Source organism: Lycium barbarum, chromosome 6, assembly GCF_019175385.1.
Source record: "Lycium barbarum isolate Lr01 chromosome 6, ASM1917538v2, whole genome shotgun sequence".
In the NCBI taxonomy this organism is placed as follows: domain Eukaryota; kingdom Viridiplantae; phylum Streptophyta; class Magnoliopsida; order Solanales; family Solanaceae; genus Lycium; species Lycium barbarum.
The window spans coordinates 2,344,843-2,370,378 of NC_083342.1; the positions used below are offsets into that span (position 1 = coordinate 2,344,843).

General features: G+C 37.0%; 2 protein-coding genes and 1 pseudogene across 2 annotated transcripts; 2 read left to right on the forward strand and 1 right to left on the reverse strand.

Annotated features, from left to right (window-relative positions):
* The first annotated feature begins 793 nt into the window (after positions 1-793).
* LOC132600303 (protein ALP1-like) lies at positions 794-1,994 on the forward strand. Its single transcript, XM_060313369.1, has 3 exons — positions 794-1,145; positions 1,238-1,453; positions 1,546-1,994. The coding sequence occupies exons 1-3, from the start codon at positions 794-796 to the stop codon at positions 1,992-1,994; spliced, it is 1,017 nt and encodes a 338-aa protein (XP_060169352.1).
* A 1,228-nt stretch (positions 1,995-3,222) lies between these two features.
* LOC132600444 (elongation factor 1-alpha) lies at positions 3,223-5,958 on the reverse strand. Its single transcript, XM_060313618.1, has 3 exons — positions 5,800-5,958; positions 4,475-4,949; positions 3,223-4,394 (listed from the first exon to the last, which is right to left on the reverse strand). The coding sequence occupies exons 2-3, from the start codon at positions 4,934-4,936 to the stop codon at positions 3,513-3,515; spliced, it is 1,344 nt and encodes a 447-aa protein (XP_060169601.1). The 5' UTR covers positions 4,937-4,949; positions 5,800-5,958; the 3' UTR covers positions 3,223-3,512.
* A 5,839-nt stretch (positions 5,959-11,797) lies between these two features.
* LOC132600304 (dolichol kinase EVAN-like) lies at positions 11,798-24,039 on the forward strand (annotated as a pseudogene).
* Positions 24,040-25,536: the final 1,497 nt, after the last annotated feature.

Consider the following 25,536-nt stretch of genomic DNA (forward strand, 5'->3'; position numbering starts at 1 on the left):
TCTTTTTTTTTTTTTTTTTTTTTTTTTTTTTTTACTTTCCTCTTCTTGTAATTTTTTTTATTTTTATTTTTTATTTTGTATGTTTATTGATCATTGAATAAAATAGCAGGTCTTATTGTTTAGTTTCTCTCAGGAGTAATACCATGCTAAATCTGAGTTCCTCTTAGATTTCTTCGGTTGTATTCCTCTTATCAGTATTAATGTGGAGAAATGGTTAAACTTTTTTGAAAATGAGAGGAAGATTCACATTTTGTAATCACTAATGCTGGGGTTTGGATTTTTGTTGTACTGGTTTTGATTTTTTGAAGCTTCGAATTTTTCAATGTTATTTTTATGTTACTAATGGAGATTTAGCGGGATATTGACGTTTTTTTACCTTCTTTTGATGTAATGATTCAACTAGAACTATTGTGTTTATAGATGACTATACTATTTCTAATTGTCACCAATTATAAAAGAGGACAGTATTGCGATGAAAAACGTAACTCTTTTGTGAAACTTATTTGTTCTAGTGACCGGTGGTGACAATGGTGAAATTTATTTGTACATGAGAAGAAAACAAGAACTCAGTTTTATATTATGTAATATCTATGTTTCAGTATATATACTCAGTTTAATAATGATTTTGCAATTTTTAAATGACAAATAGGTGTCTATGGATCCTCAACAATTGTGCGATTCATATGTTGTCTTTATTTGTCTTTTTATGGCTATTTACAACATAATTTTAAGAAGACAATCTAGAAATAGACGGGTCACTCGATATAGCACAGGTGCTAGAATTCCTAAAATCATGTCTCATCTAAATTCTATCATTCGTGACAGTGATATTGTATGTATTGATAAGCTTAGGATGGATAGAAAGGCCTCTCACATTTTAGCTTCTTTAGCCACGAATATTGGAGGATTGACAGACACTAACAATATGTCAAGCACTGAAAAGCTAGCAATGTTCTTAAATATTTTGGCTCATTACGAGAAGAACAGGTCTATCAAAGTTGATTATATTAGATCGGGGTGGAGTGTAAGTCAAGCCTTTAATGAATGTCTAAGAGCAATTCTCAAACTAACTCCATTATTACTTGTTAGTCCTAATCCAGTGGCCGAAGATGAGACTGATGATCGATGGAAATGGTTTAAGATAGGTAAATTTCAATATAACATTTGATTTACTATAGAAAGATTTAAAACATTATCATGTAAGTATTTTGATAATTTATTTTATAGGGTTGTCTAGGTGCATTGGATGGTACTTACATTCCCATTAGAGTTCGAACTATATATAAGCCAAGATACAGGACACGGAAAGGAGATATAGCAACTAATGTCTTGGGGGTTTGTGATAGAAATCTTAACTTTACTTATGTCTTACCTGGTTGGGAGGGATCAGCCGCTGATGGTCGTGTATTGCGAGATGTTGTTGTACGAAGGAATGGTTTGAAAGTACCCAAGGGTATGCTTTATACAGAAAGACTTGTCTATTCTTATTACCTCAAAAATAGAATAATATTTTAAAGTAATTATATTATTGTTTATATTTTTTAGGCAATTATTATTTATGTGACGGAGGATATACAAATGGAAATGGTTTTCTGTCCCCTTATCGAGGATATAGATACTGGCTAAGGGATTGGCAAGGTGACAATCCACCACCTCAATGCCGAGAAGAGTTGTTTAATATGAAGCATGCTAGGGCGCGCAATGTTATTGAAAGAGCATTTGATGTATTGAAAGGACGTTGGGGAATTCTTAGAAGTCCTTCGTGGTACTCGGTTAAGATTCATACTAGAATCATTAGTGCATGTTGTTTGTTACACAATTTCATTCGAAGAGAGATGGAAGTTGATCCGTTAGACATGGAAACAGAATTCAACATGGAGCATCAACATGAATCTGAACATGGAAATATTGATACCGCTGAACCATCCGATGAGTGGACCACTTGGAGGGATGTGCTAGCTCAGTCTATGTGGAATGAAAGATCTAGCAATTAGTCTTTGTAATTTTTAAGTTATGTTGTCATTTTGTGGTGCTTGTACACTTCTGGTATTATTTTCGTCCATTGGAAGACGTAGTAGCTAGTGATATTTTGTGAAGACAAATAGTGAATCTTTTTGTATGTCTCACATTATTGTTTGTGGAGACAATTCACCTTAATGTATATCTAACAATATCTTTTTGAAGACAAGTAGTGAATCTTTACGTATGTTTTTACTTCTTTTTTTAATATAAGCAGTGTATCTATGAGTTAGTCTCACATTATTAGTTTTCCTGAACAATTTAGTTGTATATTTTTATTTTTATTTTTGGTGATGGATAAAATATATATAAGTGAGTCATAAGTTAGTAAGTGACTTCACATCTTCTTGTTAAGGTTCTTAATTATTTGATTGCAAATAACAAATACTTGCTCATTTCTTGCTATGTTGTTTATTTGATCAGCTTTGGTCAAGATCATATTGACGGAATGAGTAATCACACATCATCTTCTGACCAAGCATCAAAAAGGTCGAGCCGAGCAACACCTTAGAGTCGAAGGTCATGGACACTATAAGAAGAACGTCCTCTTATTGATGGTTTAAAGGATTTGTGTGTCAAGGGTTGGAAAGCGGATAATGGCACTTTTAGGCCCGGATACATGACGGAATTGGAGCTTTATTTAAACAAAATCCATTCTAACTGTGGATTGAAATCTCAACCACATATTAATTCTAAAATGAAAGCATGGTAGAAGGATTACGGGACTATAGCTTTATTAAAAAGTCGTAGTGGTTTGGGCTTTCAACATGGTGAAGGAAGAATTATGCACAGTTTCTGCATTTTTTTTTGCTTTAATTTTGCATTTTTTGCACAGTTTCTGCATTTTTTTGCTTCAGTTTTTTCATTTTTCTGCACAATTTCTGCATTTTCTGCATCATTTTTGGCTTCAATTTTTGCATTTTTCTGCACAGTTTCTACATTTTTTACTTCAGTTTTTACATTTTTCTGCATAATTTCTGCATTTTTTACATCATTTTTGCACAGTTTTATGCACAATTCTTGCATTTTCAGCACCTAATTTCAATTTCAATTTTTTTGATTTTTAGGCAATCAATTTACTACCTTGAGTGACTAATCAGATTGGTTAGATTAGACAGGACAAGGGCAATAGTAAATATAGCAAGCTAGGAGCAATTACCAACAGAAAAAGGAAATACGGCAGGAAAAGTAGTAAACAAGATGTCCAAAAAGCAAAATAAATTAAAACCGTCTTAGCAGCTCATCTTGAAATTTGCTATAAAAACCAGACAGTAGAAAGGCATCCAGAGAGGTGCTATTGTCACTGCCCATCAAGCAATCTGGACAAACCCAAATTGCTCAATAACTCTACTGTCCTCAAAAGAGGCTAGAGAACCATGACAAAAGCTTCTGGAGCCGCATCTAAAGATGGTAAAATGTTCAAAACAAAATTGAAAATAGCTAATGCAATTAAACAAAAACAGTTCATCCATGCAGAATCTCATCAAACACATTTACTTCTTCTTTTGGGCAGCCTTGGTGACCTTGGCACCAGTTGGGTCCTTCTTGTCAACAGCCTTGATGACACCAACAGCAACAGTCTGTCGCATGTCCCTCACAGCAAAGCGTCCCAATGGTGGGTACTCAGCGAAGGTCTCAACAACCATGGGCTTGGTGGGAATCATCTTAACCATACCGGCATCACCATTCTTCAAGAACTTAGGCTCCTTCTCGAGTTCCTTACCCGAACGCCTGTCAATCTTGGTCAAGATCTCGGAAAACTTGACAGCAATGTGGGAAGTGTGGCAGTCGAGCACTGGGGCATATCCATTTCCAATCTGACCGGGATGGTTCATGATGATGACTTGGGAGGTGAAACTGGCAGCCCCCTTAGCTGGGTCATCCTTGGAGTTGGAGGCAACAAAACCTCTCTTAAGATCCTTAACAGCAACATTCTTAACATTGAACCCAACATTGTCACCAGGGAGTGCCTCCTGGAGAGCTTCGTGGTGCATCTCTACAGACTTGACTTCAGTTGTCAAACCAGTAGGGCCGAAGGTCACAACCATACCAGGCTTGATAACACCAGTCTCCACACGTCCAACAGGGACGGTACCAATACCACCAATCTTGTAAACATCCTGAAGTGGAAGACGGAGGGGCTTGTCTGATGGCCTCTTGGGCTCATTAATCTGGTCAAGAGCCTCAAGGAGGGTTGGGCCCTTGTACCAGTCGAGGTTGGTAGACCTCTCAATCATATTATCTCCTTCAAAACCAGAGATGGGGACAAAAGGGACCTTGTCAGGGTTGTAACCAACCTTCTTGAGGTAGGAAGAAACTTCCTTCACGATTTCATCATACCTAGCCTTGGAGTACTTAGGGGTGGTAGCATCCATCTGCAGAAGACATACAACAGAATTAGCAAACTCATAACATTACTTTCCAATTGACATAAAGACGAACAATAAAAGTGTACCTTGTTACAGCAGCAAATCATTTGCTTGACACCAAGGGTGAAAGCAAGCAATGCGTGCTCACGGGTCTGTCCATCCTTTGAGATACCAGCTTCAAAACCACCAGTTGTGGAGTCAATAATAAGGACAGCACAGTCGGCCTGTGAGGTACCAGTAATCATGTTCTTGATGAAATCCCTGTGTCCAGGGGCATCAATGACAGTGCAGTAATACTTGGTGGTCTCAAACTTCCACAAGGCAATATCAATGGTAATACCACGTTCACGCTCAGCCTTAAGCTTGTCAAGAACCCAAGCATACTTGAAGGACCTCTTGTTCATCTCAGCTGCTTCTTTCTCGAACCTCTCAATGACACGCTTGTCAATACCACCAAGCTTGTAGATCAAGTGACCAGTAGTTGTCGATTTTCCAGAGTCAACATGGCCAATGACCACAATGTTAATGTGAACCTTCTCTTTACCCATGATGCTTAAGAAACTGAAGAAAGAAATAAAGGTTATCAAATACAATATTTACTCAAAAAACTGAAACTACCCAACAAAGTGATGACCTTCCATGCAAACTTGACAAATTGACAATTTTGTGACTAAGTGATTAATAATCAACAGATCCATTATTCAACTACTATTATTTTCTAAAAGTTCAACAGATCTGAACTGCATATGCATGGATAAATCAAAATCCAACAAGTCTAAAGCATCAACATCACACACAAACATGTAAAACAGTATATCAAAAGTTTAAAAATATATCATCAACAAAAACAAAAGGTTCGTGTTTAAAAATATAGCATCGACACAATTAAAAGGTTGTAGGATAATCCGATAGCTACAAAATTGAATCCAAGCTGATTTATACGAATATGTACGAAATAAACCATGCATATTCAATCTCAAAGTGAAAGTACCATAACATATAACACCTCTAATGAGTAAAATTGAACTGAAATTTTCACAAATACTCAAATCATTCATGTTGCTCGGACTCTCCAAAAATGATACCGCACCCTTGTCAAAATGCACTACTTTTGGAGGATCTGACACGCACCCATGTCCATTTTTTAAGAGTCCGAGTAACATAGCAAATCATGTATCTTCACAACATAACATACTAATTTTCACATATCACTAACAAAAATACAAATCTATTACCAGATTTTCACAAATACTAATTACATAGAAACACAGACTAATTTGCCATAACTTGAACTGAAATGCTCAAAACAAATGATATTCAATCACTAACAAAATACAAATCTATCACTTGATCTTCACATTTATATCATACAATTTGAAAGGAAAATATTAACAAAAGGAAGAGATCTAACCTTTAGAAAAGAGAGAGAAATGCAATGCTAAAAAAACCCTGGCCGCTCAGATAAGAACGACGCAAAACACAAGTAGGGTTTCCAAAGTGAGCTACGAGTGGACTTTTTATAGTGGCAAGAGCATAACAGCTAGGGCTTATTGTGTGCACTACTGTGTGGTGTATTTACACAATTGTCCCTATTGTTTTTATTATTTCCACAACCAAATGCTAAGGGGTTGTTTGGTTCGGGGACTGATTATAATCCTGGAATTATAATATTTTGAGGGTTCGTTTGGTATGCGGACCAAGTTATCCCGAAATATAATTTCTGGACTAATTTATCCCACCTGAGAGGTGGATAGAATAATACAGAGCTTGATGTGATAAGATGGATTATCCAGGACTAAGGGCTCATTTGGTACAAGGAATTAGGATAAATAATCACGAGATTATATTTGAGATGAATTTATCCCACGTTTGGTTGAGATAAAATGGTAGTATAACTAATCCTCCCGAGATTGTAGTGTTATTTTATCCCTGTGGGAGGATGGAATAATAATCTTAGGATAAGTTATCATGGAATAACTTGTTTCCAACCAAACGACCCCTGAGGGATAAATTTATAATTTTAACCAAATAATGTATAAAATTTATCTCAAACTTAATGCCGGGATATCACACCTTATTCCACGTACCAAACGACCTCTGAGTAATTTATTCCACCTGCGATGTGCAATAAAAGGAATATCTAATTTGATGGGATGTCCAGAATTAAGTTTGAGACTAAATTTATTATAACCTTCAACAAAACAAAATATAAAATTTATACGCGAACTTAATTTTTGGGATATTCCACTTTATCCCATAAACCAAAAGACCCCTAATAGTAAAGATTTTACAAACATCTTTTTGGCTAGTATGATAATTTGTTACAATTAGCTTATTTTTAAAAACCTTCTCTTTGTTAATTCTATAGACATGTAATGTCATATTGATACTTAGGGGTCGTTTGGTGCATGGTATAGGCTGGGATATCCCAGCACTAATTTTTTGTACCGTGTTTAATAGAAGGTATAAATTTATCCTGCTACCAAACACGGTACAAAATGAAGCCTAATCCTAAGGGTGGGATATCCCACCTTATCCCACTAAGGTTGGGATTATTTCATCCCATCTTCCAGACGGGATAAAATAATCCCAAGAGGTGGGATAATTAGTCCCGGGATAATTTTGGCTAGCTACCAAACGACCACTTAATGTTGAGAATTTTGATTGATGGAATATTTTGGTGCTAGTAGCTAAGTGTTTTTCAATCTAGTGTTACTGTTAAGATATTTGAAAAAATTAAAAAAGAAACTCAAAAGAGAGAATGAATGATAATTCTTGGTGTTGATTCATGCATTCATTCAAAATAGACGAAGGCATCACTATTTCTAGAAATTAAAGGGAGTAAAGAAAGCAATTGTATTATTTTCCTTATAACTTCTAAACTAAAAATGAAAATAAGTTTTTTACATTAATATAGATATCATATTTGATAGGATAGTAAAATCTAGAATATTCATGAAATTCAAATAAAATAGATATTTAAAGAAGAAATAAAGTTTGAATATATTTTAGCATTCTCTCTCAAACTCAAGCTGGCGTATCTAACTTAAGTTTGAATACTTAATTATTTCTCTGTTTTGATTACCGCAATTTAGAAAAGTTGTTCATCCTCAAATCTACCTTTAATGTTAGTGTTTGCGAATTGTTTTAAGGGCATGTTTGGAAAGCCGCCTAGTAATTGGAATTGGTGTAATTATCACGCAGCCTAGTAATTACACAGTAGTGTAATTATATCGACCTGTTTGTTTGTCATAACGTAATTACAGTGTAATTACAGGCGTGCTGTTTGGTTGCACAATTGTAATTACACAGTTAGTTTAATCTAAAAATAAAATTTAATTATAAAAAATTAATATTTAAAAAATATTTGCCTTTATAAATGATATTAAATTAGTATTTAATAACACATTGTTTCTTAAAAATATCAATTAATAATCATATATTTGTAACTAATATTGTAAAAAATAATTGATATATATTTTTCAAATGAATAATATTTAATTTTAATTAATTATAAAACTTAAAAGAAGACTTTTTTTGTGAGAACGTCATGGATTGGATGTTTGACGAAAAATATTATTTATAAATATAATGCCATAAAATTATTCAAATGTTTGACACAAAAAATTCATCAACTGTAAGTGAAAAATAAACAACATGCAATGTGAAATGGCAAGTCAATAGTACGAAAGCAAATAACTTAAAATTGAAAATATAACGTAAATTCAAAATCCAAAAGAAAAAGTTTAGCATAATACTCTTATGTCAAATTCCAACATTACATAAGTAAGTTCCAACGTAACTTAAGTAAATAATTTAAAAGAAAGGGAAAATATAAGTCTATAACCTCATTCACAATGAAATTCTATTTTAATAACGTCACTCGTTATATGTTAAGTTTGTTAATGACTCATTCTTTCCACTATTAACAGGTGCAGTTTTAAAAATTAGAATAATAACACGGCTATGCTAAATGAATAAAATAAAAATAACTTGTCCTGGAAACATATTTGGAAGACCAAGATACCATACAAGGTTGCATGCTTCTCATGGTTACTGGCAAAGGAAGCTGTACTCACATGAAAATTTAAAGAAGAAGAGAAACTAGACTATGTGCTCAAGATGCTTTCTTTGTGAAAAAGAAGTAGAGACAGTTGGTCACCTATTTTTGCAGTGCAGTATAACTGATCAGTTATGGAAGATCTTCATTAATCTCAGAGGCATAGCCTGGACAATGCCTAGAAAGATTATTGAAGCTCTCTTTAGTTGGGAGGCAGCTGGAGCTGGAGCAAATGACATAAACAGATGGAGGATGTTCCCTGCTTGCATTTGGTGGGCGATTTGGAAATAAAGGAACTCTAGATGCTTTGAGAACAGCAGCAGCACAATGCAGGAGATCAAACTTAATTGTATTAAGCTTTTTTCTTTTTGTTGTAACCAGATCTACCCAGAGGATACTATATCCTAGACACATTAGGTTCCTGTTAGAACTGTAGACTGCTTTTACTCTCTTTTGCTCACTCGTAAATATGGTTTCAGTACAACCCATGTACTGTTTTGTGTTTAATACATACAACATGTTACCTTCTCAAAAAAAAAAAACCTAAAATTCTGAAACTTTCCGAACTTCTGATCTGATTGATCCCATCTAATCAGAATCAGATAGTACAAATCAACACTTACTCATTGACCATCTAAAGATGTCATTTTAGGTTCAAAATGTTATTTAGTTCTTTGTTGGGCATTAAGTTGCACCATTAGAATGTGTTACAGTTCACATGTTTAACTTTCTTGTTATTTCAGACAGCAGAACCTCAGCATGGCTTTATCTTTTCCCTTTGGTTAACATTTTTTTGATCTTATTGACCAAGCAAAATGGCAGTAAGAGTGAGAACACCAAAGGAACAGCTAGTGTGCAATGCTGACCGACCTGTAGAGAAATATAGCAGAAGAAAAATAAATCGGGGAAACCTTCTGTTAGCCCAAGATCGTTAATTAAGATCGGAAGATTCAACTAAAGAAGAGGAAGCTTTGGAAATGAGAACTTTGTAATGGAAGAAGACTCTCTTGAATTGGCTTGTATTGGGTTTTTATGGTTTTATTACAAATGCCTAATGTCACCCCTATTTATACTTGTCTAGGGATGCTTCTAGATATTATTCTAGATACATACATAAGAAAAATCTAGTTACTCTTATCTCCTTCTAGACTATCGTGATATTATTCTAGATACAAAAGGATCTAGATAATTCTACCCTCAACTACAAATATCTAAGTGTCTAGAATTTCTAGACATTTCCTAAGTATATATATCAAAGATATTATAATATAACTTTCTAGAAACTCTTCTAAATATCTATGGTATTTATTCTTCCAAAAAATTAACTTTAATTTTTCACACTCCCCTTTAAAGTAATTTTTTGGAAGCTATCCTGAACTTGTCGTGGAAGAACTCAGACGAAGCTTTTGAGCGTGCCATGGTGAAGATCTCAACACTTTTTCCTTATTCAAATAATGATGATTTTCCGCTAATAATTAGGCCTCTAAAGAAACATGAATACGTCTTGATAAATTTTCATCTCTGTTACGGCCACACTTGACAATATTTCTTTTTGTCCTTTGCGAACCACGTGAATCATCTTCATGCTGAGTTTCACATTCTTGAGTTTCCAGACTCCTCCTTTCTCTTAACTCCTTGACAATTGTGTTATTTGGAGAAACACCTGAGTCGGTGACGATCTGACCATTAATTTCCTGCGAAGACTCAGCACTACCGTAGGATCCACCACCAGATTCCTTTTTCAGCTCCTCAATGAACTGTTTGTCAGCTCCAGAGCATCCGAGAACTATATTATCCGTCTCTCCATATGAAATTGAGCTTTCAAGGTCAACCTCTTCATTTATTTGACCGTCAGCTTCTCCATCTGCTTCCAGTATTTGATTTGAGCTAGTGATTGACTTTGATATGGCAGATGATTGACCAGAGACTTCAACTTCCACTACAACTCCCTCAATGCTTTCTCTAGGATGGTCACTATTGTCATATATAGTTTCAGAAACTTCATGCTCAGGATCTACTTCAACATCCTCCACGTCTAGACTTTTATTACCAATTTCAGGATCTGCTTCGTTGATTTCCTCGATGGCAGCTACCACGTCACCAGTCTGAACGTCTTCAGAATCTTCCTGCTTTTTGTTGATCACACCAATGCGTTCTTTCTCCACGTAATAGACTGTATTATCTCCTGAATTCACGATCCAGTCTTTTTTGAAATTGAGGGAAGCTAAGGCATCTACTGCTCGAGTCTCAGCTATGAAGCACCTTCCCCAGTCTCTTTCTTCTTCAGCAACTTTCTCAACTTGAGCCATATTGCTCTCTTTTGTTCGGCAATATCTTTTTATGTGTCCCATTTCATCACATCAGTAACATTTAATAGACTTCTTACCATAATGATCAGAAGAATCCTCCTTCTGTCTTGACGAGCTTGAACCCTCATGGAATTGAGAATGTGTCATATCTCTTAAGTCACTTCGCTCTTGTATTTCTTTAAAATTCCTCTTGTTAGCAACAAGAGCATTTCCTTCCCCTTATTTGATAGACATACTAGCCATATGTTTGGCTAGTAGCTCCTGTGATGACAACAAATTCTCAAACTCCTCCAAGGATGGTTGTTGAGCCCATCCTTGAATTGATGTAACAAAAGGAATATATTCTTTCTTCAAACCATGAATGATAATTCTTCTTATTCGTGCTTCAGAGATAGCCTCATCCGGATTTAATAATGAGATCTCTGAACATAAGTTCTTAATCTTCAAAAAATATTCGGCAATAGAAAGATTACCTTGAATGGTGTTCGCCAATTCATTCTCCAATATTTGAAGCCGGGATTCATCTTTCTTGTTGAACAAACGATCAAGGGTCCTCCAAATTTCATGAGCTGATTTGCACCTTAGAATATGATCAAACAAGTTGTGTGAGATGAACCTCTTTAGGATGAACTCCACCTTCGCATTAATCTGCTTCCACTTCTTGTATGCACTGCTATTTTTCGGTCCGTCAGTAGGAGGACTTGTGTAACTACCATTAACAACCTCCCACAAATCCTCTCCCACAAGGTATGACTCCATACATGTCTTCCATACCTTGTAATTGGACTGATTCAACAACTCCATCCCCAGTTCATTAACACGGCCGCTCAAATCCATTTAGAGAAACCAGTTGAATCTACCACTAACCTGATCTTGAAATAAAATCCAGAAGCCAACCTGTGGCTATGGCTCTGATACCATGTAGAGAAATATAGCAGAAGAAAAGTAAATCGAGGAAACCTTCTGCTAGCCCAAGATCGTTAATTAAGATCGGAAGATTCAACTAAAGAAGAGGAAGCTTTGGAAAGGAGAACTTTGTAATGGAAGAAGACTCTCTTGAATTGGCTTGTATTGAGTTTTTATGATTTTATTATAAATGCCTAATGTCACCCCTATTTATACTTATCTAAGGATGCTTCTAGATATTATTCTAGATATATCTATAAGAAAAATCTAGTTACTCTTATCTCCTACCACTATTTACTCTTATCTCCTACAACTATTCTAGACTATCATGATATTATTCTAGATACAAAAGGATCTAGATAATTCTACCCGTAACTATAAATATCTAAGTGTGTAGAATTTCTAGACATTTCCTAAGTATATATATCAAAGATATTACCATATAACTTTCTAGAAACTCTTCTAAATATCTATGATATTTATTCTTCCAAAAAATTAATTTTAATTTTTCACACACAAGCTACTTGATTTTTTTTCCCTTAGCTGCACGAGATTATATTGTAGATGCTACTTACTTGCATATGATGTTTATTTGACAAACTGTCTTCGTCCTCTGTGCAATAGTTTACGTTCTTATCTCTCTTCTTAGGAGAAGCACTTCTGGTTTCTGCTGGCCTTGTTATCTACTTTGGAGACATGTTTGCTTGTACTGCTAAGGTCATTCTTACATTGTTTACTTCTTTGTGGCAGGTTGATATAGTTTACATTACTAGAAATATTTCTGTGTACCGACTCATGGGCTCTTCAGCATCTAAGATAGTCTCTTTACCATGTGGAATACAAAGAAGTGAGATCAGTATTATTATTCAGGTACCCTGGAAGTTTTTTAACTTTATTAGGTTTTGGTATCATTTCCTTGATAGAGGGAGAAGGTTTCTAAATCCAACTGTATCTTAAGCAGAAACTTCGTATTATGTTTCCAGGGAGTGATTATTGGCTTCTTCTTTTCCCTCTGTTGCTTAAATATGTCCTACTGTGGGAGTGATTTACCAACTAGAGGTCATCAAGAAACTGGTCAAAAGATCATATGAAGAGATCCTTTTTGTTCTATGCATCTCTTGCTTGTGTCTTAGTTATGGCCATTCCATTGTGGATGGAGTTTCTTCAAAATTTTCAGAGGCAAGCTTATCTATGTTAATCCTTCCCCATACTTTCTATCAGATTATGAACGTATTATGCTGTATCATGCATCATTATGTGAATGAGAAAGGTTTAGTGGTTGGTAGGGCTGATTTACTTTGATGCTGGAAGAGTAGGCTGCTATACTTTTCATTAGATCTACTTAAGCTTGAAGGATAATGTAGCCTCCCCTGTGAAGCCTCTAATTTATTCTACTTTTTTTTGGCAGTTGAGGCCATTTGGCCTTATGGGCAGGGGGCTCTGAAGGATATACTAACACAGTACCATTAAAGGAGAAACGCAAACTTGAAATGGGGAACTACTCCAAGATGTTGGCATGACGTTATGTTCTTGTTTGGTTTGTCTGATGCGTTCACATAGTTGGTTCCTGTCGACATGTTGAAGAAGCTATGCTACGTTATTTGCCGAGGTCTAATTTTTGTTCTTTAATATAGACAGCTGTTAGTATGACATATAAACAGTGAATTTTTCTCTTCAAATAAATAGGATTTTCTCTTCTTTCTCTTTTATTTTCTTGATGTATGTTAGGGATATAGCTTATCATCATTGCTCACTTCACAGATTTTGGTAGTTGGTTAGCAAAATATTAGAGCTATGACATGCCTTTTATTGTATAGTTTATGACGATATATTACCCTAGCTTTCATGACCCTCACTTCTTTGTGCCTGTATTAATTTGTTTGATAAATAGTCCCATCGGTGATCAGTGTCTTGAAGAATTCTGGACACTTTTTCCATACGTATAAGTTAGAATAGCAGAGCTGACCAGACTTTTAGTGTATTGAACGGGCAGTTTATTTGCTTTCGATGGGATCTTCTTTCCTGAGCCTGTGTAGAATTGATGGTGATTGGTCTCCAAGGTGGTAGCCTAGCAGCTGAAGAATTGAAATAACAACCTTACAAATCGATATTTAGTCCTAGTAGAGGCAATATTAGGTAAGTTCTTCTAGTTTGCCTACTTCTAGGTGGGTAGAGTTATCTTGTACTGATTTCCTTATAAAAAAAAAGATTTATGTTATACTGATGTTGTCTTGGAGGTAGCAAGTATCGGTTGATTTTTGAGTTAGCATGACACCATGATTGAAGAAAAATGATAGTAATTGCTACCTTCTTATTGGGGTTGTAAAACAAAGTGGTTGTCCATGAGTAATAGAGGAGATATTACTCATAGAATTAAAACCGGATGGTGGAAATGGAGAAATGCAACAGCGGTGTTATGTGATATAAGGATGTGCTGTCCCAATAGAAAAATAGACCCTGATGGAGGTCATTTAGTCTTAAGTCTAACCAAAATGGTTTAGCTGGAATATATCTAACATCACGCTCTAGCTTGAGTATGTCATTTAACTGCCAGGAAAGGTATTTTAGCTTGACCTCAAGCCCGATTTGGCAGTTGAGGTGGGTTCAACCCTTAGGCCTAAATATTGAGTTGGGTTAGCTCCGGAGAGGTTGACACAGAACTCACTGCAGTGTTGCCATTTGTTGAATTGGTGGACTATAAAGGCAGAGTAAAAAGATTTTGAGATCATGTTTTGCCAAACGTACTTTCCAAGCATAGAGTAGGATTTTTGTGTCATTTTTATATTCAGTACATATCCAATTTTTTTCATTTGAACTCTATTTGTTGCCAGGGTAATGGATTTTGTTTCTTTCAGAACCCCTAAGAAGGTTGTCGCTTTGTATCTACTGGTAGGCTATTATATATGTCTCAGTTATCCGGTTTTACAGCATTTCAAAAAAGCAGTAAGATTAAAAGGATTCTTCTTCGGAAATATTACCATTTGATGGCTGTTTCGATGTTTCTTCTGGCTCTTATATTTCACGTAATTTGAGATATAAACTAAATTTCTTTGGTGACAAGTGTTTTCTCTTCCGTTGGTCTCTTGGGCTTTCACTTGCACAAAGTTGGATGAGAGTACTTTCTTTTGTATTGAAGTTATGTTTAACTTTCTTTCTTGTTCCGGCCTAAGTTTCTTGATCTGGCCTGTGGGTCTGCATTGGCAGTTTTCTTGGTGTTAGAAGTTATACGGGTAAGTTCTTACTTCACCTGGATCTTATGTTCTGCCTTCTTTTATATTCCTACTGAATACTTCAATATATCATGTCTGTGTTAGGTGTGGAATTGGCCAAACAAGTCAATTCTTTTGTTCACATAGTCGTGATGTAAGCGCTTACCTCATAATAGTCGTGATGTAAGCGCTTACCTCATCATAGGAAATTCATTCCTATAAATAGGTAGCTTATGGTTCATTTGTAAGATATCATTAAGATCATTTGCTATACACATCCCAAGAGAAAAAATCTAAGAGAAATACTCTTAGTAAAAGGCCTAAGTAAGAGAAGGTCTTTGAGAGAATTTTCTGTGGTAAAATTCTTGAGTGTAATTGGGATTGGGGTTGTGAGGTTGAGTGTTGTAAACACTTGTAATATTTCTTCTTTAATAAGATCTGCAGCATCAACGTGGACGTAGCTCTCACATTGAGGGTGAACCACTATAAATCTGTGTGTGCTATTTATTCTTCGCTTACATCACGGCGTAAATAGGTTCTGTCTAAGGAGGTTGGTATTTAAGTGGTCCAGCTGTGACCCTCCAATCTTTCCTGGGAACCTGCTTACAAAGGTCGGATTTGGGATTTAAATCCTAACAACTGGTATCAAAGCAACAGGTTGTGTTGTGATTTAGAAACGATGGGAGGCGAAGATGGTACGACGCACGGCATCGGTAAATTCGATGGTACAGACTTTGCGTTCTGGAGAATGCAAATTGAAGATTATTTATATGGCAGAAAGCTTCATGAACCTCTGAGTCCGAAACCAGAGGAGATGAAGCAAGCAGATTGGAATCTCCTCGACAGACAAGTTCTGGGAGTCATTCGGCTGACGCTGTCAAAGAACGTTGCTCACAATGTGGCAAAGGAGAAGACCACTGCAGATATGATGAAGGTATTGTCTGACATGCATGAGAAACCTTCGGCAAATAATAAGGTATTTCTCATGAAGAAACTATTTCATCTAAAGATGATGGAAAATGCTCATGTTGCTGCACACGTAAATGAATTCAATACCATTGTAAATCAATTGTCATCGGTAAAAATTGACTTCGATGATGAAGTGCAAGCTCTAATTTTGTTGGCATCCCTACCAAATAGCTGGGAGCCAATGAGAGCAGCGGTTAGTAATTCTGTCGGCAGTGACAAACTAAAGTTCAACGATGTTAGGGATCGTATCCTTGCTGAGGAAGTGCGCAGGACAGATTCTGGAGAGGCATCGACGAGTTCTGCTTTTAATGTTGAAAACAGAAGCAGAAATTATGACAGAAACTACAACCGAAATAGGGGCAGATCGAAGTCAAGGAATGGCAGGGGTCAATCCAGACCAGGACGAACATTTGAGTGTTGGAACTGTGGAAAACCAGGTCACTTCAAGAAGAACTGCAGGGCGCCAAAGAAGGAGGACAACAAGGGGGCTGGAATCAACGCTGCTGCGGAAGACATTGGTGATGCGTTGTTGCTATCGGTTGACAGCCCGTTAGACTCTTGGGTGCTTGACTCAGGAGCGTCCTTTCATACCACCCCACATCATGATATAATGACAAACTACGTGGCTGGGAATCTCGATAAAGTTTATTTAGCCGATGGAGAGCCGCTAGATGTTGTTGGCACGGGAGACATTAATTTGAAGATGTCAAATGGATCCTCGTGGAAGATTACAAAAGTTAGACATGTTCCAAAGCTGATGCGAAACCTGATCTCAGTAGGTCAGCTTGATGATGAGGGATATGATCTCAACTTTGGTAATGGGTCTTGGAAGGTGGCGAAAGGTGCTATGGTAGTTGGCCGAGGAAAGAAGATTGGCACTCTCTACATGACGGCTAGCTGTCGTGATACTGTTGCTGTGGTTGACAACACAAAGAAGACAGATTTGTGGCATTGTCGGCTGGGGCATATCAGCCAGAAGGGGATGAAGCTGTTGGTGACAAATGGTTTAATTCCGGAGCTGAAGACGGTGGACCTTCATACGTGTGAGAGTTGCATTCTCGGAAAACAAAAGCGAGTAAGCTTCTCAAGTGCAGGCAGAGAGTTGAAGGTCGAAAAGCTGCAATTGGTGCACACAGACGTGTGGGGACCTACCACTGTACCCTCCCTTGGAGGATCACACTACTATGTGACCTTCATTGATGATTCAACCAGGAAGGTATGGGTTTATTTTATGAAAAATAAATCCGATGTGTTTAGTGTATTCAAAAGATGGAAATCCATGGTCGAGAATGAAACAAACCTCAAGTTGAAGTGTTTGAGGTCCGACAACGGCGGAGAATACACTGATGGTGATTTCAAACGGTACTGTGCCGATAATGGGATCAAGATGATGAAGACTATTCCTGGAACGCCGCAACAGAATGGAGTAGCCGAAAGAATGAACCGAACGTTGAACGAGCGTGCTCGGAGTATGAGAATACACTCTGGACTGCCCAAGACATTCTGGGCAGATGCAGTCAATACCGCGGCCTTCTTAATTAACCGAGGACCGTCAGTTCCCTTGGATTTCAGAATTCCAGAAGAAGTCTGGAGTGGCAAGAAGGTAAATCTTTCATTTCTGAAAGTGTTCGGTTGCTTATCATATGTTCATAATGATGATACGGCTAGAAGCAAGCTTGATCCAAAATCAAAGAAATGTTACTTTATTGGCTATGGTGACACCGAGCTTGGGTACCGATTTTGGGATGAACAAAATCGGAAGATCATCCGAAGCAGGAATGTTATCTTTAACGAAGAGGTAATGTACAAAGACAAGCTGCAAAAGAATTCAGAATGTCAGGACAAGGAATCAGAAATAGTCGATTTGAGGGACTTTCCGGCACCTGAGCCGCAGCCAGGTACAACCGAGGCAGAGGAACAAACAATCCGAGAAGGTGCTGATGAAAGTGCTGATTCTGAAACAAATGAACAGACGCCAATCACAGAGCTGCGTAGATCATCCAGGATCAGGAAGCCGCTTCACAGGTACTCTCCATCCCTCAACTACATTCTACTCACTGATAGAGGGGAGCCGGAATGTTATGAAGAAGCAATGCAAGTCGATGAATCGACTAAGTGGGAGCTGGCAATGAAGGATGAAATGGATTCACTATCGGCAAATCATACATGGGAATTATCCGAGTTGCCAAAGGATAAAAAGGCATTGCAAAACAAATGGGTTTATCGGATAAAGGAAGAACCCAATGGAAGCAAGCGTTATAAAGCAAGGCTGGTTGCAAAGGGATTTCAACAGAAAGAAGGCATTGACTATACGGAGATCTTCTCTCCCGTAGTCAAGATGGTGACTATCAGAACTGTTCTTGGGCTGGTAGCAAAGGAAAATCTACATCTGCAACAGATGGACGTGAAAACTGCATTTCTTCACGGTGATCTAGACGAGGAAATCTACATGCGACAGCCGGAGGGATTCAAAATCAAAGGAAAGGAGAATCTGGTGTGCAAACTTCAAAAGAGTCTGTACGGACTAAAACAGGCTCCAAGACAGTGGTAGTTAAAGTTTGACAACTTTATGAAGAAAGCTGATTTTTCAAGGTGCGAGGCAGATCACTGCTGTTACTTCAAAAAATTTGAAGACTCGTACATGATACTGCTACTCTATGTCGACGACATGCTAATCGTAGGAGCAAACCTACAGGAGATTGATCGGTTGAAAAAGGGGTTATCGGAAGAGTTTGCAATGAAGGATTTGGGAGCTGCAAAGCAAATCCTTGGGATGAGAATCGACCGAAGCAAGGAGGGCATCAAACTCTCACAAGAAGAATATGTGAGGAAAGTTATCAAAAGGTTTAGCATGCATGATGCCAAGCCAGTCAGCACTCCCTTGGCTGGACACTTTCGGTTGTCAAAGGATCAGTCGCCGACAACCGAGGATGAGAAGAAGCAGATGGACAAGATACCTTATGCATCTGCAATCAGTAGTATTATGTATGCAATGATATGTACAAGGCCAGACATTGCACATGCAGTGGGAGTTGTCAGCCGATTTATGAGCAATCCGGGAAAGCAACACTAGGAGGCTGTGAAGTGGATATTCAGATATCTGAAAGGCAGCTCGAGTTCAGCTCTGTATTTCCGAAAATCAAAAACAGGATTGCAAGGGTATGTTGATGCTGACAACGGTGGTGATATTGATAGCAGAAAGAGCACATCCGGGTATGTTTACACCTTCGGAGGTACTGCAATCTCTTGGGTTTCCAAGTTGCAAAAGATAGTAGCTCTCTCTAGTTGTGAGGCTGAGTACGTTGCTGTGACGGAGGCCACAAAGGAAATGATGTGGCTACAATCTTTTCTGCGGGAATTGGATCAGGACCACGAGGGAAGTGTGCTATATTGTGATAGCCAAAGCGCCATTCATTTGGCAAAGAACCCGGTTTACCATGCTCGAACGAAGCACATACAACACCGGTACCATTTCATTAGATCAGCTTTGGAAGATGGAGCGCTGGTGCTTGAGAAGATCGCAGGGAGTCAGAATCCAGCAGACATGCTGACAAAGGCAGTGACGATAGACAAACTGAAGCTATGCTCAACTTCAGTTGGCCTGCACGAAGTATGAAAGTAGGAAAGAGCTGCTGCATCGATCAAAGTGTGAAGACAAATTAAAATTAGTCTTCAAGTGGGAGATTTGTTAGGTGTGGAATTGGCCAAACAAGTCAATTCTTTTGTTCACATAGTCGTGATGTAAGCGCTTACCTCATAATAGTCGTGATGTAAGCGCTTACCTCATCATAGGAAATTCATTCCTATAAATAGGTAGCTTATGGTTCATTTGTAAGATATCATTAAGATCATTTGCTATACACATCCCAAGAGAGAAAAAATCTAAGAGAAATACTTTTAGTGAAAGGCCTAAGTAAGAGAAGGTCTTTGAGAGAATTTTCTGTGGTAAAATTCTTGAGTGTAATTGGGATTGGGGTTGTGAGGTTGAGTGTTGTAAACACTTGTAATATTTCTTCTTTAATAAGATCTGCAGCAGCAACGTGGACGTAGCTCTCACATTGAGGGTGAACCACTATAAATCTGTGTGTGCTATTTATTCTTCGCTTACATCACGGCGTAAGTAGGTTCTGTCTAAGGAGGTTGGTATTTAAGTGGTCCAGCTGTGACCCTCCAATCTTTCCTGGGAACCTGCTTACAAAGGTCGGATTTGGGATTTAAATCCTAACAGTCTGTTGTAGTGGGATGTATAAAAGGATGTCTATTATGGAATTTCATTCAATTAAAAGAAAGGAGAAAAGAAGTTTTTTTTTCTTTTTTCTTTCTAAACATCCACAAAAGGAAAGCAAAAGCTGCCCTATGCCATGTAGATGAGAGAGGGCATTAGAAAAATAGTTTTTTAATTTTTCACTTTTAATTAATCTTCTGCCTGTAAGGGCCCCTTTTTCATTCCATAGCTGCTTGCCTGCTTGTCTCTGCCGATGCACATAGAGTGGAAGGGCTACTGTTGCTTCTGTTCTGGTGGATATATAGAAAATTCTGTAATTACTCCTGGCAAGAATAGTCGTGGTGAAAGGTACATGGTTGGGATTAGGCGACCTGTTCACTTGTAATTTCTTTTTTAAATTGCAATAATTTTTGGTGGCATTTACTCCTAGGAAATGGTGGCTAACCTGAATCCAGTAACAATAGGCTGTAAGTGTACTTGTCATAGCATTTTTGACTCGAGAGGTTGTGCTCAAGACATTAAAGGGCTACAGTACCTTCCAAACTCATTCCCAAATTCAATATTTGGCATAATGTTTGGTGCAACATGGATGTGTCGAATATATGAAAGTCGGATGCGATGATTGGCTTTCTTAGTTCACTACACTCTTTATAATGTCCTCATGTTTTTGGATGCACCTTTAACATCATTCTCTTTGTGCACCTATATTCCCCGCAGCAAAAAAAAATAAAAAAAATCCATTCTCTTTATGCTGTTAAAACCTCTACTTAAGAAGTTGGGAAAGTGAATTGTTTAGTATTTATTAGGGGAACGTTTAGGGTAACACAAAGTAAGCCATTTTTTAAAGTAAACCCGATTGGAGCAAAACTTTAATCAAAAAGTGTGGCATAAATCCTTGTAAACCTTCGCAAAGCATAATATCCAGTTGAAGAGAACATTATTCAGGAATTTACTTTACAAATGTGGAGATTGATTTGAGATAAGCAAAGCATGACTAATGCATCATAATTCTCTTGGTGCTTTGGAACTTATTAAAAGGTATGTCAAGAGTCCACAACCTCATAGAGTGACTAGTAAATCTTATTTGCATTTAGAAAATGTTGTTTCAGATATTGTATCATTGTTATCGCTATAAACACCGCAACTGTATTTAGGTAAAACCAAGACTTTATCTCATATAGTTCTTTTATGAATCACTTTAAAATAGGTACTATCAAATTATTGTTCATGTGCAATGCACGGCACACACACTTGTGTAAAATGACGCCAAGTGCGATGAACTGTTATACTAACACTTTATAAACCTAACTTAGTTCTTGACTCATTGAACATTAACCTGTGATGTCCCAAAGGTTGAAAGAACTTAATCTACCTTTACCTGTTAAATTGTAGAAAATTTGAATTACTATGTGAAAAGGACATGCTTTTAATTTTCTGCTCCTTTAAGCAGAAGTTCTTGATGAATTTCATGTGAGTTTGGTCATATTTGAACTACTCAAGTAGATATTTACAATATATTGCATTGCTTCAGAAATTTTAGCATGCCTTTATGGCAGATATGGAGAATTTGGCTTTTGGGACAGCTTATGCACCATTTCATGAATGCTTTTACTGATCATCGTGACTCTGATCTTCTTATTGTCAGGCGTGATATGACTCAATTGCATCAAATTATTCTCGAGAGATGACTTTGTTAAGTGGTACCAATTGCTTGCTTTTCATCTTTTAGTCATTTTTCGCTGTTATTGGAATGTGCACTTCCTATCCGGTATTCTTCTGGTTTCAATGACCGACCACTAGCTCCTTTTGCTGGGATCTTGAGCCTTGGAATTGGAGATACAATAGTAAGGTTGAATTAAGTTGATGCTTATTTGAACCATGAAATTTGAATGCACAATTAGTGATTAACTCTCGTTATCTATTTAGGTCAGCAAATTAAATGCTGTACCAAGGTGCCATTAAACTGTGAAGTCCTTTTACAAAGTCATGAAATGCATTTAGGTATTTTTTTAATCATAAGTGTTTATATTCCGTACTTGTGGGATTACCCTTATACCCACTTACACTGGGTATAAGTGGTTGTTACATTGTTAAGTTAAACCATGTATCAAGAAAAATATGGATGCTCTAAGAGGTCAATGTTTTTTTCATCGATATGGACGTACTATACTTTTATTGTGGACAAATTCTTCCGTTCATAGGGCTTTTATAATGCTCCGTACCTTGTAGACTATTCTTGAGTTATACAATAAAGGATGTCTCCTAGATGTTCTACTATTCTGCTTACTGTTAGTGGCATTAGGGTGATGCAACAGCCTAAAGTTTTCGCTATTTGTACAATGAATATCAATTAGCTTTAGTTATACATGCATATGTTGGTACATCAAGAACTGAACGAATAGATTATTGAAAGTTTCATGCTGAAAGTTTGATAAGTTCTAGAGGTACAGACTCTGGAAAGGCAGCTTTGTCACTTGATGATGACTTACTGAAGTATTTCTCTTTATTTTTCTGGAGAGGTGTCACAAACTTCCCTTTTCTTCAACATATCATAAAACTCCTTTGTCTCACGGTAGAGGGATTTCCTGTTGTTCCTCCTATAGGCCTGCAACCTAAATTGCTTACTTCTTTGATTAGCCTTCTTTAAGACCAATTGAAGTTCAACTTTCTCTAATGACTAGACTTGTGTAGAAGTTATGGATTTTACTTGGTCTAGCTAAACATGTTCTTTGCTTGGGGAGAGGGAAAGGGAGTGTGCTAAACATGCTCTTTGCTCGGGGAGAGGGGAAAGGAACTGTTATATACCAGACTGGAATGCTGGTGGTTTTCTTGGCAGTGACTGAACTTACTGCTTCTGGTTCATTTTAGTTCCAATTTTCGGAAGTTCTAATTTTAATTTGTTTACAGGCATCACTGTTTGGCCATAAGTAGGGAGTACTTCGCTAGAGCAAAACCAGCAGTATGTCCTCATCCTCTTTTTTCGTCGTCGAAATCTTTGGTGTTTGGTTCTTTTCTCTCTCATTCTCTTAATGTATGAGTTCTATTTGGTAGCGAAAGTCAGAAAACAATTGAAGGCACTGCTGCTGGCATCATAACTTCTGTCCTGGCCGCATGGTCATTTCTACTTCCACTTCTAGCAACAACTGGATACATCTCGGATCAGGTCTCTCTCTAGCTCTCTCTGACACACAGAAACGAACACACATTTCCACTTCCTGCTTCCCAGCCCGCCCACATGCGCAAAAGTCTTATCATCCTGGATCCACAATATTTAAAAATGGACCCATTAGCCAGTACTACACATGTGAACATGTGGAATGAAATCATATGCTTTTACTTCCATACAAATTGCATACTTTGACTATTATTTTAACTGATGCAGTATTTTTTGAAATCCTTCTTGTTTTATTTTCACTAGCTAGCGATCCGGATTAGTTTGGAACCAAATCCTCGAATCAATCAAACATTTGAACAACATGAAACTGGGGCCAAAAAGTAAACAGAGTTAAGACAGCTCTTGACAATGTTTTCTGATTGATTTTGGTGCTGTTGATGCAACGTTGCAGAACTGGCTGTCACTTGTTGTGGCTGTGACAATTACTGGTCTGTTGGAGGCCTATACCGCCCAATTCGATAATGCCTTCATACCTCTAGTGTTCTACAGCATCCTGTGTCTATGAACACCTATCACCTTTTCTGATGAATGCTGATCTTTCCACAATATCCTTTTGGAGCACATATTCTTTTGTATATAGCACTTCAATTGAGTTGATAGACTTGTAGAATATAGGTAACAAGGAAGGGAACACTTTAATCCATTTCAGATTTACTTTAGCTGTTATGTTTTGAGTTTTTCTTTTGTATATAGCACTTCAATTGAGTTGATAGACTTGTAGAATATAGGTAACAAGGAAGGGAACACTTTAATCCATTTCAGATTTACTTTAGCTGTTATGTTTTGGGTTACATAGTTACAGCTCCTGCCATATTATACCCCTCTCCCCAGGAGCTTCCCCTTTTGCTCCCTTGGTGACTCGAACTCTCCTGCCATAGTTCAATATAGAAAAATTGAGTAGTCACTTAAAATATACAAGATACAGGAGAAATAGATTTCGTCAAGGTTATCATGTTGTCTATTACTGTATACCGGTGGTTAATATATATAGCTTTTGACTTATATACACAGTATAATTTTGCAACAAAACACACTTTACCCTCGGGCTATGTAGCTGCGCCACTGATTGAAACGAGCAATGGCTCATGACTCAAGCATCCTTTGTTCGTTCAGTTTTTAATGAAGTGTTTTCTTCAAGTGTATGGGAGTGGACGTGAAAGTGAAAAAAATCACGGGGTGGTCAGTTTCTGGCTTTCTGCTCAGCTATTTTAAGTTACAACTAAATTATTTAAAGTTATAGCTGGTTTGAGATTTTATTGTTGCATTTTGGATCATTATTTTGTTTCCAATTCAATAAAGCAATCAGTTAACTTAGATAATAGTTAGTCATGAAAAGTAATTTTATAATATGCTAAACAAACGCTAACCTTGATTACAGTTAAATAATAAAAAAATAAGGCAAAATAATCTAAAACAAATAGGTTAAGAAAACATCAATTGTGGTGTCCATTTTTAACGCAATTCTTCAAAACTCGCATTAGATATGAAACTTTAAAAATTGAGAGATACATTTGTCATTCCCAATAAGAGAATTCGGTAACATATTGTTTTGTCTAAACTAAGTGCGTCTCACTCTCACAACAATCCAATTAAGTATTGAGAGATACATTTGTCATTCCCGATAAGACAACTCTGTAACATATCATCACATGTTTAAATTAAGCGCACCCCATTCATTCTGCTCACAAGAATCCAATTACTTTTTAGGAAAAACTTTTTTTTTTTTTTGACATTTATGTTTTGAAACTGACATTTGTTTATGTTATTTGACGTGCAATGACTTCTACCATTCTGCTCCCAAAATCTAGCTGGAAATAAGAAATAAGTGTCAACTTAAATCAAACAAAGTAACGACCAACATAAACTCTAACTTTAGTGCTGTGCACTCCTATTATTGGATGATTCAATTGTTTGGGCCAACAATGAACTGGCAACAAGGACACAAAATTAATTAAAAGTACATATTTGAAAAGTCAGTTTCTCTGATCCTGTTTCCAGTAAAGCGACATCTCTTGTGATCTACCAGATGGCAGCAAGGGTTAATTGCTGCTATGTTTTTTTCTCGGTACAATGCTTAGTACACATAGCACATTTGGGCTTATTTGCTAGTTAATCAACTTACACTAAGGGGCTCGTTTGGTACGATGAATAGAGAAAAATAGTCCCGAGATAAAAATTAATACCGCCTTATCCCACGTTTGGTTGGAAAAAAAACTCAGAATAACTAATCCCGGGATTAGTTATCCCGGGATTAGAGTGTTTTTTTATCCCACCTTGAGGGTGGAATAACTAATC

Bases quoted from the DNA above. Each gene is read 5' to 3' on its own strand.
- LOC132600303 (XM_060313369.1), top strand. From the start codon at position 794: ATGTCTCATCTAAATTCTATCATTCGTGACAGTGATATTGTATGTATT. The intron at 1,146-1,237 runs GTAAATTTCAAT...AGGGTTGTCTAG, and splicing joins ATGGAAATGGTTTAAGATAG to GTGCATTGGATGGTACTTAC. The intron at 1,454-1,545 runs GTATGCTTTATA...TATATTTTTTAG, and splicing joins TGGTTTGAAAGTACCCAAGG to GCAATTATTATTTATGTGAC.
- LOC132600444 (XM_060313618.1), bottom strand. From the start codon at position 4,936: ATGGGTAAAGAGAAGGTTCACATTAACATTGTGGTCATTGGCCATGTT. The intron at 4,395-4,474 runs GTACACTTTTAT...TGTCTTCTGCAG, and splicing joins TGATTTGCTGCTGTAACAAG to ATGGATGCTACCACCCCTAA.